At 44.4% G+C, this 21,602-nt stretch overlaps 1 protein-coding gene across 1 annotated transcript in view; it reads left to right on the forward strand.

Annotated features, from left to right (window-relative positions):
- Positions 1-21,153, forward strand: part of AKAP13 (A-kinase anchoring protein 13) — a 67,866-nt gene extending 46,713 nt beyond the window's left edge. The window contains exons 11-30 of the mRNA XM_027884965.1: positions 2,059-2,126; positions 2,591-2,657; positions 3,892-4,030; positions 4,989-5,101; positions 5,657-5,803; positions 6,438-6,688; positions 7,322-7,447; positions 7,553-7,670; positions 8,203-8,451; positions 10,152-10,228; positions 11,583-11,764; positions 11,852-11,934; positions 12,302-12,481; positions 13,179-13,343; positions 15,443-15,513; positions 16,012-16,056; positions 17,211-17,261; positions 17,595-18,044; positions 19,814-20,126; positions 20,968-21,153. Coding sequence (XP_027740766.1) covers positions 2,059-2,126; positions 2,591-2,657; positions 3,892-4,030; positions 4,989-5,101; positions 5,657-5,803; positions 6,438-6,688; positions 7,322-7,447; positions 7,553-7,670; positions 8,203-8,451; positions 10,152-10,228; positions 11,583-11,764; positions 11,852-11,934; positions 12,302-12,481; positions 13,179-13,343; positions 15,443-15,513; positions 16,012-16,056; positions 17,211-17,261; positions 17,595-18,044; positions 19,814-20,126; positions 20,968-21,017 — 2,945 coding nt within the window. The 3' untranslated portion in view covers positions 21,018-21,153. The remainder of the gene's footprint in view (positions 1-2,058; positions 2,127-2,590; positions 2,658-3,891; positions 4,031-4,988; positions 5,102-5,656; positions 5,804-6,437; positions 6,689-7,321; positions 7,448-7,552; positions 7,671-8,202; positions 8,452-10,151; positions 10,229-11,582; positions 11,765-11,851; positions 11,935-12,301; positions 12,482-13,178; positions 13,344-15,442; positions 15,514-16,011; positions 16,057-17,210; positions 17,262-17,594; positions 18,045-19,813; positions 20,127-20,967) is intronic.
- Positions 21,154-21,602: the final 449 nt, after the last annotated feature.

Raw genomic sequence — 21,602 nt, forward strand, 5'->3', positions numbered from 1 at the left:
AGCTTCTGAAGCCTCTTAGAAAATCAAATCTATCCCAATTTAATTTCTTCTATATTCTAATGAGTTAAAATAACCCAACAATGTCATATGTTTTAGCATAGATGTTCCTTCCTTATTTCCAAGATATGATGGAAAATTATTGTAAGTTTTCTGCATTGGACAAGAAATGAATACCATGAGGAAGGTTTGATGAGGGCCCAGGTTGAAATGTCACATCTGAGAGTGCTCCATCCTCCTATTGCATCTTAAAATCAACCATCAGATGCTTTGGAAATTGTGGATAACCACCAGCAGAGGCTCTCTTATTCCTGCGCTGTTGCACACCAGTGCTACCATCACTGCTTTGTCTTGCCTATGAATGACTCTTTCTTAATGCCTTTTAAAACACTGGATCATTTTAAATCAATGTCTCAGCTTTTCAGTGATGCTCCCCATCTTCCTGAAACAGCTAGTCAATGCTAAAAGATTGAGAATACTGTGAAACAAATGGGCAAGCAAAAAAGCCTAACTTTTAACAGCTTCCTGCCTGGTCTTTTTTATTTTTTTTTTACAATCAGTAATGCAGAAAATAAGTTTTGGGGGGTTTTAATTATTAGTACTAGAGATACAGAGGAGTTGGAGGAACTTCCTGCCTGCTGAAAAGAGTTGAATAGGTGAAATAAAGTCCCTGAAACCAGATTTTTCCATCTAAAAAATCCAGATGTTGTACTGCCAAATGGTACACACTAAAGAGCTGCCTGCAGGCTTTCAAGGCCTGAGTGTGGATTTAGTGATTCTGAATTGTCTCACTGCCTGCCCCAGAAGCAGGTTCTGCCCCTCTTCTTTGTTTGATCTGAAAAAATGATAGTGCTTGTGGGTTTTTGCAAGAACATGCAGGTTTCTTTGTTCTGTCTGCCTTGCACAGGAAATTGTGAGATGACAGACTAGCAACACCCTATGGCCTTACCCTTATCTCTGTCAAAATATCAGAATTACTGGCTTTGGTTAAGTAGGCCTAAATGTAAAAAATACTAGGAATGTGAGCATATTTTGTCATTCTGGACATGGAATTTTTTCCTTTCTTATTTTTTCAAGAAATAATTCAGAATTTTACACTTACAGTGTAACTTAGATGTAAGGTACAATTCATTATCTATGTTAGTGTTTTCATGAATGACTGGAAATAATTTTCTCTAAGCTACTGAGTCTCATCTGAGAGCATTTGTGATCTTTTATCTGCTGAGTTACAGAGTTACAGCCTCAAACCCTATTATCAATTATTATGAAAAAAAAAAAAAAAAAAGAGTAGTTTTAATTATCCTTTCCCAGAAATCTGCTGGCAGAGATCTTGGGCAGGCTGAGGCTATTCCAAAAAACTACACAGCTTTTGCCCTGGCATATAAGAAGCAAGGGCTGGGGTTAAAGGCTGATGGTGGGTGCTGTGGTTTCCGACCAAAACGGTGCCTTCAATGCAGTTTTCATCAGGAAGTCCCAACTTCCCAGACATGGTCACCTGACACATGGTCCTGTTGCTATTTTCTGGTAACCCTGTAGTAAAACCCTGTAGATTTCTGTGCTGTAGATCTTGCCTATGATGTCTGAGTTTGTGTAAATGAATTTTTCTGGCTTTTTCCTGTCTTTTGGATCTCACAGTCCATGTTTTGATGAGAACAGTATTTCTGTTCTCAGAGAAAATATTGGCCCTACAGTTGGTTTCTGTCTCCTGCTTCAGCTTCCCACCTTACTTTCAGAGGAATAATGCCATCATTTTCCTATCCTTTTTCTTTAAATTTATTTTAAGACCCACTGGTTAAGACCCCTGACAGCTCAACCTTGCACTGATTTTTAAAAAGAATTTTGTATTAAATTCTTTGAGGAAATCTTAATAACAAACAAAAGGCTAATTATCCTGGAGAAGAACCTGTCTCAGTATTTGAAGCTTCTCGTGTAAACCACAATGATGCCTGAAAGTTGTAATTCTCAGTTGTGTAAATTAACAGTTGAGATTACAAATGGTGAAAACTGACCTGTTTTCTGTGTGATTTTGTTTAATTGGTTGGGTTTTTTTACTTTTGACAGACTGCAATGCAATTGTTCACAAAGGCTGTAAGGAGAGTTTTGCTTCTTGTGCAAAGGTCAAAATGAAGGTAAGAGAGTTCATCTACTCTGTTGAATAAACAAAAAAAGTTTATGCAGATATATAACATCTTCTGTCATATGTCACAAAGTTTCCAGCTTGTTGGAAAGAACTTCAGGCCCTGTGCTGGAGTTTTCACGTAAAACTATTAAATATGTTGTTTATACGAGAAACACACGGAGTTTGTGCTTACCTCAAATGCAAGGAACCTCATCCTCCAAGCTAAATAATGTTTATAAAGTATGATTTTCAGTTCTCTTCAGTATTATCAGCACTTTCTCATTTTCCTGTTTCTCCACCTGTTATTTTGCCCATTTCAATATATTCTTTTTCTTTTTCTAAATACACGTACTGCCAAAAAATGCTCTATTCTGAGAGAATTCAGAAAAACATAACTTTTTTAATTTAGTTATATGGAGCAAATTGCTGGGAAAAAGGAGGGAGAAATTTCAGTGAAATTCATTTTTCTTTCAGCCACAAAGAGGGATGCTGCAGGCACATGATACCTCTTCGTTACCCACAGTAACCATGAGAAACAAAAGTAAGAAAACTTCCTTTCCCTCTTAACTGTTCTGACAACTGATAACTTGATATTATGAAAGATAAGCATTTATCAAAGCAGGGATGAAAACATCCTCTGTGTGTGGTAAGCAGTATTTGAGATTTCAGAAGTTGTACTGAAGCTGTACAGAGTTCATCTGCTTCTGCAGTGTCCATGTAGCTTTAAGCAAACATAAAGTCATCTCAGATTTTAAATGACTGCTTGACTGCTGTAGCTTGCTGAATGCCTACAGCTGGTAAGTCCACAAAATCTGGAAGATGAAGGCTGTGTCCAGGGGATCTGACACTGGGAATAATCCAACTATGAGTATTAAGTGGAGAGGATGTTTATTCAAAATACAGTTATTTTTGTTTTAATTAAATAGTCTTAGGCTTTGAGGTAGACAAAATAAAAAGTTTAATTTTGAGTAGGAGGAATGCTGACAAACTTTTCCTGGCTTTGCTGAGGTACACATTGCACTGCAGAGCAGTGTGACCAGGGGTAAAGAACAGGCGTGAAATAGCCCAAAAGGGTTTTATAGTGCCATGATTTGGTAAGGTTAAGTGATAAGCTTTGTTAAGTGATAGCTTGGAGATCTGCATATGGAGTCACACTGTGTGATACAGTTGTAATCACTGTGGTAATTATCAAGAGATACCACTCCAGAAAGCAGAAATGGATCTGAAGAAGGAAAAATCTGGAATTAATGTGAAAAGATTAGTTAGAGGTAATCTATAATGATAAGTATAACGGAATTAATGTGAAAAGATTAGTTAAAGGTAATCTATAATGATAATGATAGTATAATGAAATAAGGATTATCTTTTCTCTGTGGTGCATACTGATAGAGAAACCTATGCCAAAAAGTTTGACTAGAAACAGCAAGGTGCATATAACTATAGGCTGAGGGGAGTGACAAAGCAACAGAGTAGATTAAAACATATGATTATTTATCACATAAAATTAAATTCAGTTTCCCAAGTATATATTTCTGGACTTGCAGATCCCACCTAGGAGTTTTAAGCATAGTGCAGGGCAGTCAGTTCTGCACAGGGGTCCGTGTTCTTTCCTTCCTGTGGCCGTTTTTAACTGCTGAGATCCCCTGGTGATGATTCTAGAAGGAAGAGGAAGTGAATTTTAGTGCCTGGATCCTTTAAGTCATCACCACCATCACAGTTAGCAGTTGGTTAAGGCGGTTGCATGGGCTGACTCCTCTCCCACCCTTCCCTTGCAGGCTCACAGCCCAAGGAGCGCCCTCGCTCCGCAATCCTCACTCCTGATGAAAGCACCGTCACCTCAATGTTCAACAACAGGAGGTCATCCCAGCAGCCTACAGCACTTTCTAAAAGTGTCTCGATACAGAACATTGCAGGGTAAGGTTTCTCTCTGGACACCTGAGCACCTGTGTGTTACCTGATGCTGCCAACTTGAAGAAATGCAGATCTCACTGAACATAGATTCATGGACTATGATTTGTGCTAAAAGTACAGAAGAGGTTCACAAAGCCACAAATAGCCACGTCATGTGTGATACCATCAGGTGTCCTCTGCACGGTCAGATTGTCTGGTTTAGTTCAGTCATGGCATGAGTTCAGAGGAGTCTGAGTTGGCCTGGTTAGATTCAAGACCACTTTTTAGAGATGCTCTGGGATCCAGGGGGAAATTCTCTTGCCTTGGGCTGGATACTGTGCAAGCACACATTTGCAGTTCAGGTATAGTATTAACTTTTGTTGTCTATGACAGCAGGGGTGAAGGCACAGAGCTGCAGTCTACCTGGTGGTTTTGGACTGCATTGTATGTAATTAATTAAAAAAAAAATCATAGAAGAAAATCTGCTTTATGGTTCCTACCCTACCTGCATTTTGAGCAGTTCTGTGCAGGAGGCAGTAGCATGGACTGGCGTGTTCTGGGCAGTTTGGGTGCCCTAGCTAGTCATGGTGAGACATATTTCAGTCCATTTTTCTCACCTTTCTCAGAGCTAATGATAAGGACTCGTGTATAGCCTTTGGTGTTGCATTTTTTGCACTGCTTGCACCAAGGGCAGTGAGGATGGGATGTGACTAAAATGGAAAGTAGTGGAAATGGAGTTATCCAAACCATAAAACCTCAGGTGTGATTCTTTATAGAAGCACCAGCACTCAGAATGGTACCTCTCACAGCTTCTTGAGCCCCAGTGGATAGTTAGAAAACAACCAACAAAAGCACATTTCTGTATGTAAGCGTGCAGTGCTGGCTTTTTTTTCCCAATTTGTATTTCTTCTGGTTATTTGAAAGTACATTTGGCTGGGATTTTTATGCCGTAAACAATATTGTACGTTCTGTTTTTCAGCAGAGTTGGGAACGATGACAGCTTAATACACACTTGGAAATTCCTGTCGCAGTCAACAGACTCCTTACATAAAATCAGCCGGGTGAATGAATCCATGGAGTCACTGGTTGATGAAGGTAAGAGACCCCCGTGGCATTTATGGCAAAAGGAAGGTCTCCATGCTACTTTCCAGAAATACAAAATCCATTTTCAGCAAGTGTTCTCCTTTCTAATGGACAATTAAAGTGCATTTATTTTAATCTTAGAATATCAACATGATAAAAAAGACCCACATATACTAATTACTTTAGCTTGTTGAATTGTGGGAAAACATTTAGAAGGTTTCAGTTACAGTTGAGTTACTTGGAATTTAGCTCAGGGAAAAACATTTCCTCTCTGCTGTGGTTTTTTATCTGTGATGTTGTTGCATTGCAGGTTCAGAATACATTATCTGAGCTAGAATTTGGTCTGTGTGAAAATGGTGAACTAGTTTTTTGTAACTAAGGAATAATCTTTAAAAATGCTTTTCAAAGCCTGGTCATTATGTAGTACATGATTATTTGTGTCAGGAAAGGAGAATGTGTGTCATTTCTGTGTTGTGACAGACAAAGCCTAGACCTAAATGAATAGACAGGAATCTCAAATAAGACAAGTTACCCACATCTTAATGGCACTGACACTGCTTTGTGAAGGTGCAGACATGAATGAAGGACAGCTCATGGGAGAACTGGAATTAGATTCCAAGCAGCTGGAGGCAGAGTCCTGGAGCCAAGTAGTGGACAGCAAGTTCCTACAGCAGCAGAACAAAGATGTTGTCAAACGGCAAGATGTCATTTATGGTGAGATACCTGCCTCTTCATTTTTCACTCGTTTTAGATAGCTTCTTGATGTTCCCACACACGTTGATTTGCGACCCTTTAGGTCAGTGAACTTAAGGTCAGGAAACATTGACTTGGTTTCCTTAGAAGCCATAGTTTCATTCTTGCAGTTCTTAGAAATGTAATGTATTCTGTGAGAACTTTCTTTCTGCAATTCACATATCCAGAAGCCATCAAAAATTCCCGGAAACTGCCTCTCCTCGTTTGTCTCCTGATGACATTTAAACTCAGTTACAGCAGAGCAGGTAGCTAGGAATTCTTCTCCTGACAGATTCAGGAGCCATCCTGTATGGCAAAAGGGCAGTATGCTGAGGCTGGCAGTGAGTTAGTAAGGAGCAGATACCAGGGCTGAAGGTTCAGACCTCAGTGTCCAAAGCTCTTTGTTGTGGGACTCCTCTGCCCTGCTCTCACACATGAAACTGTTTCTCTCACACATGAAACTATTGATTGATGTTTCGATAGCTGACATGAAGTTTTCTGAAACCACGTAGAGCCCACTTATGGAGGAGCTTTCTCACGGCAGCTTTTCCTTATCCTGTAACCCACAAACTCCACAGTGACCTTGGTTTTGACCTTGTCCCCATCCTATACGCAGAGCTAATGCAGACAGAAATGCATCACGTCCGCACCCTGAAGATCATGAACGATGTGTACAGCGCAGCGATGTTGAAGGAGCTGCAGTATGATCAACAAGTCATTGACAAGATCTTTCCCTGCCTGGAAAACTTGCTGCAAATCCACAGTAACTTTTTCCAGCGGATTCTGGAAAGGAAGAAGGAGTCATTGGCAGACAAAAGTGAAAAGAACTTTGTTATCAAGAGGATAGGTGACATCCTAGTGAATCAAGTAAGTGCTGGAAAATGCTTGCAGTTCTGAGAACACAGCTGGAAACCAGGCACTTTTCCTTCCCTCCTGTTTGTGCCTGTCAGATAGTCACAGCTGATGGCACCTTTACTCTTCCCACATGCAAGAATCTCCACCTCTGCTTTTTTTAAAGCACTTTTTGCTGTTTCAGATGAAGGTCCACAGTTGAAAATTAATTTAGTTCATTTTGTGGGAAAGAGAAGCATTTGCTGACAGGCACAAAACAGTCTGACCATAGCCTGGAGTGTAGGCAGGAGCTCACAGCAAAATATGTTCAGTGTGTCTCTTGGCTACATTACTGATCTGCTGTTTAACTTTGGGTGGGTCATTTTGCTTTTCTTTATCCGTGGTTTCTGCCTTCTTTTTGTCTGTTTTGACTTTTTTTGTTTTTGGCTGTTAAGCCCAGTGAGTAGAATCCCAAATTCTGCTGTAGGTGTGAACTCAGTAAATTCCCCATATTGGCTCTTTTACTTTCTAGAGATCTGCTTCCTTGATTTAGCGTGCTTTGGACTAATTTAGTTTCATCAGATTCTGTTGAGAGGCTGGCAGGCACTGCTGGGATATCACACCAGGAGCTCGGTGCAGATTGGAGCTCTTGTGTCTCATGTCTTGCAGTTCTCTGGTGACAGTGCCGAGCGAATGAAGAAAACATATGGCAAGTTCTGCGGGCATCACAACGAGGCAGTCAATTACTTTAAGGATCTGTACTCAAAGGACAAGCGGTTTCAGGCATTTGTCAAGGTAGGACCCGGTAGGACAGACATGGTGAATGGAAAAAGCCTCTCCCTTCCTGCACTCTGGTGAGCGTTTTGCTACAGAAATGAAATTTTCACCTTTATTCCTTAGAAAAAAATGAGCAGCTCCCTGGTGAGGCGTCTTGGAATTCCTGAATGTATCCTGTTGGTAACGCAGAGAATCACGAAGTACCCAGTCCTTTTACAAAGGATACTGCAGTACACCAAAGGTAGGGACCAGTTCCTTTATTCTAAGCATGTATTTGTTCATCCAGTATAAATTTCTTTGGATCCTTTTCAGATGAAGCAGATTTTCTTACCAAGTAATCCAGTCACCGTTGTCTCACGCAGCTGTAATGAGATAACTCAGTTCCATATCTCCATTTAGGATTAGTTGTTCAGGTACCTTGATTTAGTTAAGTCTGTCTGTAGCTAATTATGGAGCAACATGCTTAGACTCCGAAGTTTCCCAGCTTGTTTATTTTGGTAATGGATAAAATATATGATCAATTTGTATATTTTATCCATTCTCAAATACAAAGCATATTGGAATAGTCCCCAACCTCAACCACATATATGTGAAAGGTTTTGTGAAACTCTCCTTAAGGGGGAAAAATGCATCCTATCTCATTTAAATAGAAGTTGTAATAAGTTTGAATATAAGTTATAATCCAGGAATTTGAGAGGAAGGAAGTAAAACTGGGAAGTTAAGACTCTGCAAAGATGAAGTGAAATCGAGGTGTTTCTGTTTCTTTTTTAAAGAAAACGAAGTGGAACATGAAGACTTGAGTCAGTCATTAAACCTCGTTAAAGATGTGATTGCAGCAGTCAACAGCAAAGTCAGCAATTATGAGAAGAAAATGCGTCTTGGTGAGATTTACAACCGGACAGACAGCAAGTCCATCATGAGGATGAAGAGTGGCCAGATGTTTGCAAGAGAGGACTTGAGGCATCGGAAACTCATCCGAGATGGGCCTGTTTCACTAAGAAGTGCAGCTGGACGGCTAAAAGGTGAGACTGTCCTGCCTTCTGCTGATGCAAACTGTTCAGGAGAGGCTCGGGTGTCCTTGCAGCTGCCTCTTGTTGGGTCAGTGTTTTCTTGAATTGCTTTTTGTTTGTTAGGTGGAAGTAGTTTGATTAAGGTGCTGTGAACTGAAATTCTCCCCTGAATTAAACACTAACTCTCCCAGTGGTCCCCTTCAGCTGGGACCACGGCAGCAGTAAGAGCAGACAGGGCTGTGTCCCAGGCTTGGCAGGAAGGCTGGGCTTCCCTTCTCTCCCTCCAGCATTAGCTGATTAAATTACGGTCTGTGGGCATGAATGGGGACTGGGAGCCTGGTGCTGTGCTGTGCAGGGATGCAGTGATAACATGGAATTCCATACAGGGTATCATTTATTTCGAGGTTTTGGAAACGGGAAGTTTACAGATGATTTCTAGGCACCCGAGACTGCTATTGCCTTTAGATGACTGATGAAGCAAGTTATGCTGCTGTTGTGAAATCCTGTGATAAGCACTGGCTCCATTTGCATTTCTTAGTCACAGAGATGCATAAACATGTCTGTAGTGCAAACTCCTAGGGAAAACAGGTCATGCAGGCAAGCTGCAGACCCAGGGAGGGCAGCCTGTTCTTATATTCTTATATGCTGTTTTGCAGGATTTGAACTGCAGAACAGAGAATTAGAGGAAGAACATTTCTTAGAGAGTTTTAGCATTTCCCCTCTTGCAAAGTGCACAGAGCAGAGAAAAAGGGAATCGAAGGCCACCTTTTGCAAACCTCACAGAGCTTGGATTTAATTTTGCAGCTTTGTTTGAAGTTTCTTGGTTCTTTTCTCTGGAGTGGATCCTGTCTTCCCAAAACAGAATGGAAGCATTTACCCACGGGATGATTTAACTTTTTGGTTTGCTTCCTCTCTGTCACAAGATTTCCCAAGTACCATACACAAAAACTCTTTGTACCGAGGGGTCTGGGCGGGGCATTACACTTGGTAGTTGCTGTGCAACTTTATGATATGTCATTAGGAGACTTGGAAAGCTGTGTGTGCGCTCTGGGAAAAGACTGATTTAAAATCCTCTGTTGGCTTGAGGTTGTGCTTCCTTCTCCTGCGAAAGAAAGCCAGGTCCTGTGTCTCACACAGGCTCTGTCGGCTCCCCTCGGAGCCGACAAGAGTTGTGTTTGTCTGAGAGCAGAATTAGTGGTGGCTCCTGAAGTCAGTATTTCCTGGGAAAGAAACTGCAGCTGACAAATGTTGTTATTGCATGATAATTTACACTCTGCAAACCACTCATCAGGAGAACCATAAAACCCAAAACTTCCTGTGCAGATATTTTGCTCAAGGGCTAAAATATTGATTGTTTGAGAAAACAGAGCTTCTATTGAGTAAACGTCTCTGGCTTTTGCTGTTATGCCCAAGTCTTAACTGCTAGTGAGCGTGTGGCAGGAGGGGAGCACCCCTGCTCAGGCAGACGAGAGCAAATCCTGCTGCTTTTCCAAATGCTGATTTGTTCTGCTTAATGCAAAGTCAGTTCAGAGCTAACATGACTTGGCATCTCCAGGAGCTGCCCTCGCTCCTCCTACTAAGTGGGAGGATGATTCTGCTTCCAGCATTTGCAAAACCATTCCTGATGCTCCCCAGAACTGGTGTTATTACAAGAAATCTGTTTTGGGGTGGGATGTGTGATTATACTAACTGTTGTGCTGCTTCTTTTGCAGAAGTCCAGGCTGTTCTCCTCTCTGACATGCTCGTGTTCCTTCAGGAGAAGGACCAGAAGTATGTGTTTGCATCACTGGTAAGACTTCGACCTTTTCTCCTTCTTCCTTTTCTGTGTGAGAGGCCCGTGATGTGTGTTGTGCAGCAAAGCCAGCTATTTTTCTGCTAAACAACTCAATTTTCTTGCAACATTTTTGTTTGCTGAGCAGACTCCATTCTTTCCGACAGGAAAACGTGTCTGCATGCCCCATCTCCCCTTTCTGCAGTGCCTTGGCACAGCTGATAATTGGCCTTGAAAAGCTGCCTGTCACTCGATACACTTGTGCTTTTCAGTTTGTGCACATTGAGGCAGTTGTTGGGGTGGGAGGGGGCAAGGAGATAATGCAAACATTGTAAAAATGAACCTTAGCAGAAGGAAATATCCTGATACATTGTGAGCTGCTGTGGGGGGCGGTGGGGGTGAAGTGCAAGTGCAGTAAATTCAACATTACTGCTGGAAAATGAACGTCAGAGAAATATATTTGTAATGCATAAGAGCAAAAATATTAGCTTTTGAGGACAGGCCCCTGCCAAGGGCTGGGCACACTGACCTGCTAAAGAAAACCTAGTGCCTAAAGCCTGTAGGTTGGGCTGTGCCTTCCAGGCATGGTCTAGACTGGCTAAACCTTGTGACCTTTCCACTCTTTGAGCATTTTGAAAGCTGTTAATTTGTTATTGCAGTCCCACCAACCCTCTGCACAGGCTCAGTGCCCCACACAGGAGAGGCTGATTTGCACACAAGTCCTGCTAGTGGACCTCTCCCAAATCACCCCAGTTTTAGCATCTGGTACAACGCCCAAAGGGGCTGACTCGTGTGCGGATGACACAGCAGCAAAGGGACGTTGTAACCAAGCAGGCTGATTACACAGACACCATAACACAGAGTGAATGTCATCTTACACACGAGATCACACCCAGGAGTTGGCTGTGAGCTTCTGAGAACAGCAGAGGTTTTGTGGCATTTGGAAACAAGATGTTGTTCTATCCCAGAGAGAGATCATGAAGATACTGCGTGTGAAGCAGGCACTAGCAAGCTGCCCCAAGTGTAAGGAGCTGTGATATTAATGACAGGGAGAGCGTGGGCAGGAGGAAGTGAAATCAGAGCAAAATATGGTAGAGTTTACAAAACCACAAAGTCAATTCTAAATTAATTCTTTGTTGAAATGGAATGAGGTGAAATTGCTTTTCCTTTAGAACTGTTGGAGGAAAGGAAACCCTTCTCTGTTGTTTGACCCCATTAAAATGATTTATATTTTTTAATTAGCCAACAGGTTCTGAAAATGTTTACAACCTGAGAGTTGTAGTGCTGTAGTTTATTGTGACCTTTCCAATATTAGTTTACACTTGGAGAGTCGCACTGTTCACCCTCCTCACCCATTTCTTTCCATCTAAAGGACCAGAAATCCACTGTGATCTCTCTGAAGAAGTTGATAGTACGGGAAGTGGCTCATGAAGAGAAGGGTTTGTTCCTGATCAGCATGGGGGGAAAAGATCCTGAAATGGTGGAAGTCCATGCCAGCTCCAAAGAAGAACGTAATGGCTGGATACAGATAATTCAGGACACAATGAACACCATGTAAGCTACCCAGTTGTTCTTGGGAGGCAGGTGGTGCACATGGTGGTGTTCCTGTGATAATCAAGCCTATCCCTGTCTCCTGTCCAGGGATAGAGATGAAGACGAAGGAGTCCCTTGTGAGTCTGAGTTTGAAAAGAAATTGTCTGATGCAAAAGTGAGAGGACTGAAAGGTAAAATCCTGCCTGGGACGGAGCTGGGGAGTGGGGTTTGGAAAAATGTAGAGGAATTTTTGAGTTGGGTTTTGTGGTTGAACAACAATTTTTTTCAAATGATTGAGAGCCCTGCATCTAGCAAATAATTGCAATCCTGGTTTGTGGCTCACCTTCCCTGCATTATTTTTGTTCTGAGCCTGCTGGGTGCCACTGCTGTGCATGGATTGTGCAGGGCATGGTCATACTGTGTCAGAGTGTGCTGCCAAACCCAGCACATACCGTCAGGTTCCACTAGATGGGGCCAGCATCTCAGGAATCGCTCAAGTTTCCTTGACGAAGCTTTTATTTTCTGTCTTCATCTCTTGTTTTCTGTTCACCCCCACAGAACAACTTCAGCAGAAGGATAAGCAGATCCTGCTCTTGCTGGAGGAGAAGACGAAGATCTTCCGGGACATGGCAGATAGTTCTGTGCAGGAGGAAATGCCAGGCTCCAGGCTGCTCTTCAGAGCCAACACAGAAGAGGCTCCGAAAGGGGAGGCCATTATGAAAACGGCAATAAATGAAGGTGAGCCAGTCAGGTGACATGTAAATTACAGTAACCAACAGATCCTTCAGCTTCAGTGAAAGTGTCAGTTCTCAAGCACCTGTTTTTCAGGGGAAGTCTTCTCTTTGTCAGAATAACAGCACAGATGAGGCGATAACTGCTACTCACGATATTGTCTCAGGGACAGGTCGTGAGGATCAGGAAAGGAAGCAGATATTAATGGGTGTTGAAAGAAGGCAGAAAAGTCAGCACAGAGAACAACCATGCATTGAACCTGCTTCGGGGTCAGAAGCAGCACAGTATTTATCCTTGGCTGAAATTTGGACCGTCCAGGCTTTTTGCTGTGCTTCAGTCTCAGCAAGATGTGAGAGTGGGACTTGGGTTCCAGCAGGCACTTGTGGTGCCTGCAAGGGACAGTCAAGTCTGACAAAGGCAAGGGTAGATGGAAACTCAGTCAGATGGTGTTGTAAGAACATATCAGGTTGCCTGGAGGAAGAGAGGGAGATGGAAGCATGTGCAGAGCTCCAGGAATTGGAGTTAATGGTCAGGCAGACTGAGTTTTTGCGGGGGCAGTGTGTACTGTTCATACCATTGTCACAAAAACACAGGTTCTTGGGCCAGCCAAGTATGTGAATTTCTGACCTGAGCTCAGGCAGTGACAAAATAGCTCAGAAGCCTGAGGTGGCCTTTAACAGAGACAATGTTGTTTTTTTATCAGTTGAACTGCTGCAAGACCTGGTGAACAGGAGCCTGGGCACTGCCCTCGGACAGCAGGTCAGCAGCACTGCCATGGAACAGGAAGGAGGAGTTGGCCCCATCTCTCTTCCTAGAAGGGCAGAAACTTTTGGAGGATTTGACAGTCATCAGATGAATGCTTCCAAGGGTGAGTAGTTACCTGTGTGCACATCAGCATTTTTTCCTAATACATGTCATCATATCCTCTTGCTTCAGAAGGACTTCAGCTGGTGATATGGGTTTCACAAGTCCTCTACAGTAATAGTTGATAGATTAAATCACAGATTAGGAAAAAAAGCCTACATACAGGTAGAATGACAGTAGCTGAGAACCTGTGGCTACACAGGGATTAAACATCTGAACTCTTCACTCCTTTCTCTCTGTGTTCTCTCTAACTCATCCTTACTCTTGTGTGCCACATGGAAGCGTTTGGCTTCTCAGTAAATTAGTTTCTTCGTGTTATTATTGTAGTATCTACAGCTCTGTTCTTTGTTCTTCACTTATCTTCCAGCAGGAGCCTGGTGCTGTTGCATTTGCAAATGGATGAGGATATTGCTGAATCAAACACCTTCTCCCCTGTCTCTGCTCTCTATGCATTTGTTTTCCACCTACAACTGCATGTGTTATTCCTGCAATTAAGTCTCTCCCAAAGAAATGTGTGACTATTTATTTCAACTGCATAGCTGGCTGCTTCCCAATGCTCTCTTTCTTTGCCCAAGTCATCAGAAGCTTCCCTGTCCTCAAATTCCTTTCTCCGTGGTCTCGCTCACGCTCCCCAATACAACCAGTTTTGCTGTGCTGGTGTCTCTCTCAGCACTGGGATCGTTGGACCTCGTCTGACCTCCTGCATTAAAGGAGCAGTGTTAGCTCCAGACAGTCAGACATGAGAAATATGTAGAGGCTTTCCCAGCCCTCTTGGAAAGCTGCAAAGCCCTTCACAGGCCTTGTCATTATAATGACAAATACATTCACACCGGAGGGGTTTGTTTAGGGTTGTGCCTCTCTGTTGCAATGATGAATGGGGCAACCTTAGGCTGTTTGTTGCCCAGCTCTAGGTTTTCTGTAGAAATACCCTCTTTTGAATTAGATTGTAATTCAGTGTTCTAGGGTCTTGGGAGAGTCGGGGAAAAGAATGCAGGGCCTGTTTGTTCAGCTGGAGACCAGGAGGTATGAAACCTGGCATTCACCTCCAGTTTTTCTGTTCACAACCTGTGAAACCTCGGGCAAAGCTTATAACCTGACTCCCCTTCGTTCTCCCCTCCAGCAAAGCAGAAGGGAGGTGTTTCCTCCTGCAAAGAGGTGGAAGGTCCCAGGACGTGGCGCAGGAGAGAAGGTCTGTTAGGAGAACTTGAGGGTCAGCCTTTAATAGCAAAGCCTGCCTGGGGGGTGGTGGGAGGAGAGGGCCTTTGCACTAGGTATGGTGTCTTTCACGTTGATGCAGATTCAGGTGTATGTAAAGTTGTTTATCATTAAAATAGTGGCAGTTGGAAGGTTACCACTGCAGGTGCAGGTTTTCCCCATGGGCTGCATCTCAGCTAGCAAGGGGAGTACAGGAATCTTGGCAAGAGCTAGAGGATGGAAGGTCTGTGTGACTCCTTTGCCACCCCTGAGTGGAAAGGCAACACAGGGGGAGTGTTACAGTCCTCCTGTCCCCACAGATCAGTTCAGTCCTGCTTGGGAGCACCAGTATGAGCCTTCCAGAGGGAAGCTAGAAAGAGAAGTCCAGTGTTCCTTTGAAGATCCAGGTTTCTGATAACTGAGGTTAATGATAAATTGTTAGCATAGAATTACACAGGGTGTCGCAGAGCAGTATCTGACCCAGATGTAAATTAACTTGCACAAGAGAGGCATTGAAACTATACCTGCAATAATATACCCTGATATGATTCTGTTATCATCCTCCATCTGCTCTTACTCTGCCTCATGTCTTCTCAGCAAGTATTCCATGGTAGTAGATGGCAGTGCAGGGGCTAGAAAGAGCACCAGCTGATAGCAGTGTGCTGAAATTATCAGCACGTTCTCTGAAACCAAAGTCAATCTTAATCTAAATTCACATCACTTTTTCTGGTAGTGCTGATGTGTTCCGTATATTTAGGGAGCAAATGCATTTAGTTGAAGTGTCAAGAGCTCTGTGTCCCCTTTTCTGAAACATTTGAGTTTCCTGTATTAAATGTCTCAGACTTCAGCAAGTTCATCCGCGGTTTAGGATGCTGAATAACCAGTGTCAATGCTGGCTTCTTCCTTTAGGTGGAGCGAAAGATGAAGGCGATGAGGCTCAGGACCTTCGGAGGACAGAATCAGACAGCATTTTGAAGAAGGTATGGCTTGGTTTATCTATCTGCTGCCACTGAGTTCAGATTGCAAGAGAATCTTGAAACATGCCTAAATTTCTTGACAATTAGAAATGTCCTAGTAAGTTAAAAATAAGATATAATTGCAAGTATGCAACCAAAACAGCTAAAATCCTGACTTGAAAACTATTGCAAATCAGTTTTATTCCTCAGTGGCACAAGTTACCTGCCATCTGTCTGCAGAACAGCCAAAGCATGTGTTTAATTATGCATCATTATTGAAATGATAAGGTCAGCTATAACCTTGCACCAATTCTTGCTGCAGATCAATCCATCACATAACTACAAAATGTTACCTAATTAACATTTTATTGTATATGATTTTAACTTGCCTAAAAACCAGTGTGTGAATTCTTTCAGAATGGAAGGAGGAGGGGGTGTTTAATGGGTACGTCATTAGTTCAGCTGATTACGTTTGCTGTGATTTCTCATTGTCCTCATATTAAGTTTGTGATCTTGTCTTAGGGTGGAAATGCTAATCTGATGTTCATGTTGAAAAGGAATAACGAGGTAAGAATTGATTCCGTTGCTCAGCTGTTTCCTTCCTTTAAGTGGGAAGAGAATTTGTCTCAATAAGTGATAATGTAGAAGAAAACACATTTCATTTGCTGAAGCGCATCTAGACTTTTAAATACATTAAGCTGAACCCACTGCATCATTTATTTGTTTAACCTTGGATGTTCAGGCAGGGAATTCGCTGATTGTCATCTGCTTGCCAGCAGGATGATATGTGCTGATTATAGGCAGCAAGGGTTAATTACCACCAGGATGCACAGGGCTGTATTTATTGTGCATCTGCAGACAGAGAGAGTTTAATTTTATGTTGCAGGTGCAGTGAATTGGGGCAATTAGATTTCTATTCTCCCTTTGATACACATTCATAACTTCCAATTAGCATTAATGGCACAATAAGAAGCAGCTCTCTTAATATTGGCTATCGCATCGCTACTGCAAATACTGCAGTGGTTTTTCTTCTTTAAGTAATTGTAGGATATGAGAGATTCAGAGAAAATTTTAGCTAAGCTCAATTTGGGGATAGGGCATCAGTCCAAAGTAGGTTGCTCTGTGTTGATGCACAAGGTGTTTGCATTTACCTGTATTTTTGGAGAGCCTTCAACAACACACCTGCTGCTCTTGTGTACCTGCTGTAGTGCAGCTTTTCTGTCTAATGGCAGTAGGACTTGTATGGGTCAGCTGATGGAGAACAGTACAAATAGCCCACATTCATTTTAAGATTTCTAGGAGTTTTTTCACCCCTTGAAGTTCTTTTCCTGAAATTTTTAAGCAAACTGTTGGGTTTCATCCCAATTACTCTGCTTGTTCCTAAGCAAGCTGACGCTGTGGGAAATGGTTTGCAATGACAAACGGGGACTTCCCATGAAGTCTGTGCCACAGAGGTGCCTCTGCAGATGTTTCTTCACCTGCTGCACTGACAGCTAGGGAAGCGAGGGAGGTGATGCCAGGCACCTTTGGGAGATGTCCAAGGGATGTATTGGTGTACTGGGGGACGATGCAATCATTGCAGAAGAGGGAGAAAAAGGAAGGTGCAGAGGGATGGCTGTACAGCTTGTCAGACCACGGTGGGTCACAGAGGGAAGGAGGGTGCTGTACACCTGCCCCAGCACCCAGGGAGATCTAATAGCAACGCTTTTGTTTTCTCGCAGCAGGTCCTCCAAACCATTACCAGCCTCCATAAGCTGCTCAGTGCTTTGCAGGTAGGCTTAGCCCTTCATCCCGCTTCTGCTTGCTGTTTGCCCGAGCTGCCAGTCGTGCTTCACCCCTGTCAGCCCTTCTCCTCTGCCTGTCACATCCCTGCACGGCTGGATACCCCACAGCAGCGTGCTGGGAATGTGGGAATGAGCTGCTCACCTGTGTTTGGGAAGCTGCTGGGGGAGATGCTTTTCAGCATCGTCTGGCAGCCCAGCTGTAAGGCAGCAGTGCCATGCTGAGTTGGTGGGAGACGAAGGGATTCAGTTCAGCAGGCTGGGGTTTTCAGGGATGGGCCTCTCCTCAGGATGCTGCAGTGATTTCTGTGCCTGCTCTCCCAGGGCGTTGTGCTACAGCAGGACACCTACATTGAGGACCAGAAGCTGGCTCTGAGCGAGAGGGCTCTGACCCGAAGCTTCTTCCGGCCGACGTCGCTTCTGGAGCAGGAGAAGCAGCGCAACCTGGAGAAGCAGCGCCAGGAGTTGGCCAACCTGAAGAAGCAGCAGACACAGCACCAGGAGGAGAGGCGGAAGAGAGAGAAGGAGTGGGAAGTCCGGGAGAAGGAACTGGCAGAGCAGGAGGCCCAACTGGCCCAGCGTGAGGAGCAGGTCCAGAGAAGGTGGCAGGAGCTGGAGCGGGAACGAGAGGAGCTGCAGATGAAGAAGGCTGCCTACCAGCTCGACCTGGAGAGGCTTCGCACGGCACAGAAGCAGCTGGAGAGGGAGAAGGTGCAGCTCAAGCAGGATATGGAGCGATTATCTCAGATGCGGCAGGAGCCTGACCACAACCAGGTAAACGATGCCAAGGGCCGGGCTCCCCGGGAAGCAGAGCCCTGCAGGGAGCTCCCAGCCAGCTCCTGGGCCAGCTGCATGCCTGCAGGGATAGACTGGTGGCAGCCGAGCCCTAGACATGTGGGGCCTGGTATTTCACACTGTCTCTTTCCTTGCATGTGATGTGCAGAGCTGTGTTTCTTGCACCTCCGGAGCTGCTGAGGCACTGCCAGTGTTGGTGCAATGTGGAGTATTTGGGGGGCCTGGCCAGTGCTGAGCAGTGGGGGGGCCACAACAGCCCGAGTTCTGCCCACTTCTGTGTGCCATGTGGTGGGGGATGGCAGAGAGGAGGTGGCTGGCTCCCAGAGAAGATGTCCCAGGCAATCCCAGGAGGCTGATCCTGCCTCACATTGGCCTTCACCCCATGAGGGCTGAGCTCTGGGGCACTGTCAGGCAAGGGAGACATCTTTCTCAGAAACACCCTGAGCGTTGTGGGTTACCTGCACTCCCCAGCTGTCATAAAAGCCTCTTTGTGAGGCTGGTAACTGCAGGGCAGGGCTGTTTGCGTGCTGACATCCATCTGCAAAAGCATTCTCAATATCTAGCAAAGAGATGGGCATTGTCCCTGTCCTGGAGAGACTGGGCACCTGCAGTCCGGTTGTGGCTCAGTGAGCAAAGGTCCCTGGCTCTGCTGGGAAGAGCCTTCTGGTGCCTGGCCTGCCCACAAGCACAGAGAGCCCACCCCCCCCGAGATCCTGCTCTGTGCATTTTTCAGCAAGCTGGGAGTTGTTTCTTTATAGCTGTGCAGCAGTCTGGGGGAGGAGAGCAAGCATCGTTGGCAAAACACGGGCTGAATTTCATCCTTAAGCCTGTTGATCATTTGTTTGTTTGTAACTCACTGATTCTGACTGTAATTAGCTTAGAGCTGTAGCAAAATTAGTTTATAAATGTTGGATTGCCAAATGGAAATGATTTTTGGTGCCTGAATGGACTAATTTTGGAGCAGTGAGCTCTGAAAAGCTAATCACCAGAGGAGGGCCTGCTCCCTCCCACCCAGTTCCTGATCAAGCCAGAAGTTTTCCGAGCAACCAGTGAAGCTGTTCCAGCATCAAGCACACATAGACATGTGAGGGGCATGGATGATGTGGGAGAGGCTGAGAGGTAAAATACCTGTGATGCTTAAGGGATTTAGGAGAAGGAAACACCTTTTCGAGGCAGGTATCTTACTGACATTGCAGAGCTATTAATAGAGGGTTCAGCGAGGCTTTGTTGGGCTGTTGTTTTGATCTTCCCTTTGAATGTGCAAGCTCAATTACATCCTGAGACAGCCGTTAGGAGGGGGGAAAAAAAAAAAAAAAAACGGGAAAAATGTTTTTGCTTTCATCTTTTGCTTGGGAAGGCTTCCTTTGACACATGCTGCTCTAGTGTGCTGGCGTTCCCCTCCCGGAGAGGCACACTGTTCCTTGGCCTCCTGCCACCATCTGTGTGTGCAAACGATGCAGGGTGAGTCTCGGTAGCGAGATCTTAGGGAATATTTGCCCTTGGCTTGTTGATACATAGCATAGTACATGTAGGAGCAAAAGATAGTGGAGTGTTACTCTTTATATGCATCGTTTTTTCATCTTAGAGAGGGCTTTTCTCTCTTTGCCTTGCCTGGATAGGGACAATGTTTTAGCTGGTGAATGGGCTGGATGTTCACAAGAACAATCTCTGTCTATATGAGTGGTCTGGGACACCTTTCCTATCCAGGTTCTCTCTTACCTCTTTCATAAAACACTTTTCCTTTATAGGTTTCCAGTCTACATGAGAAACTTGCAAGAGTCTCCTCCCAGTCCAGCATCGATGAATCCTCCAAGCAGAAGAGCCCTTCCCTTCCTAAACAAGGGCACTTTGATGCAGAACTGTCTGTCTCCCCCAAAAGGAACAGTCTTTCAAGGACACACAAAGAGAAAAGCACTTTCCATTTGCTTAGCACAACAAACCAGACTAACAAGGCAGCTGAGGAACAAACCCAGATGCCTACTCGCCTCTTCAGTTTAGCCAAACCAAAGGAGAAGAAGGAAAAGAAGAAAAAGGGCAGGGGACACCGCTCCCAACAGTCTGGTGAGTGTTAGGGGAGGTCACAGGTGTGTTTTCAGGGTTGCTGAGCTGTTTTCCTTCAGCCAGCGAACTTAAGGAAGCACAAAACCTATCTTTAAATGTGGATGGTAACACAGGGATAGAGAAGCTCATCTGTGATTAGTGGAGTTCCCAGCTTAAAATGACCTTCTGTGGGCTTTTCTGCCTATTCCGCAGTCCCTGGTGTTGTCAGAGGGACACCCTCTCCCCATTGCTTCCCCCCTTTCCCATCCCATCCTGAGCAACTTCCACAGGCTGAATTCTCAGTTTATTTTTCAGAGTGCTCTGTTTCAAGGAGGAAAATGTTCTGCTCTGGTGTCTGTGCTTTCAGGAGCTGCTGCTGGGGTGCTCCTGGCTGTTGGAGCTCCTGAAGCATTGATGTCTTCTTTAGCTCTGTGGTAGTTTGGAAGTGATAGCCACAACCCTTCTGATGGCCTCTGCCTTCCCCTTGAATTGGTCTGTCTTACCTCTTGATCTGAAAAAAAAAAAAAAAACAAACCCCTTGCAGTTTTTTTTGTCTGGTAGTTTTGCATCGCCTTAGGACTCAGATCTCCACCTCAAACCTCTGACCCACATGAAATTTGATCACACACCGTCAGCTGACCAGCTTTATCCACGTTAACTCACTGATGCTTTCCAACCTGTGCACAGGGAAACTCACCCATTACAAGGTGTGATTCATGGTAGCTCAGGGAACTGAACATCTTCTAAGGGGTCCGGTGGATTTGGCAGACAGCGGGGTTTCTGTGCACATGGAAGTCCCGCTCTGCCTGCTCTGTGCCTGTGTTCCCATAGCGATTCCCACCTGTTGTTTCTTGTGCTGCAGATTCTCACTCGTCAGAAGCACCTCCAGAGGGTGAGGAGATCTTCTGCTGAGCACAGACTGTTCCTGTGGTCACTCGTGGCATTGGCACCGTGGACATCCCCCTGCCTGTTGCACAGCATGCGGCTGGTGCCTGCGCTGGACAAGCATCTGGAGGTTTTAAATAAAACGTGTTATGAAGTCTGTTAAGTGGTGGATAAGGGCCTCTCTCCTGTGGTTTTGCGTGAATTCCCACCACAGAGGCTGAACTGCACAGCAAATAGTGCTGTCTCTCTGTGCAGACCTTGGGTTAAATGAACTGGGATAGACATTTTCAGTCTCTTCTTACTGCTAAAGGATGAGAGAACATAGCCTTAAGGGGTCTGTGCCTTCAAATTCCCTTTTTCTGGGGAACATAACCAAAACCAAGCGTTTAGCAAAAGATTAGGACTCTGCAAATGGTGCGTACACACTGGCATATATAGATATACTGTATATATACATATATGTATCTATGTATCCACTGGGATGTGCTTACAGCCAAGGTCGGCCCCTGGGGATAGATGATACCTGATGACTTTCAGGGAGCGTGTAGATATTAAATATCTTGCCCTTACTGCTCTGATTGTAACGCCAGCAACCTGCACGCCCCTTTCGTG

This window comes from Empidonax traillii, unplaced genomic scaffold, assembly GCF_003031625.1.
Source record: "Empidonax traillii isolate 1590-97213 ecotype Southwest subspecies unplaced genomic scaffold, ASM303162v1 scaffold158:size1480230, whole genome shotgun sequence".
Classification (NCBI taxonomy): Eukaryota; Metazoa; Chordata; class Aves; order Passeriformes; family Tyrannidae; genus Empidonax; species Empidonax traillii.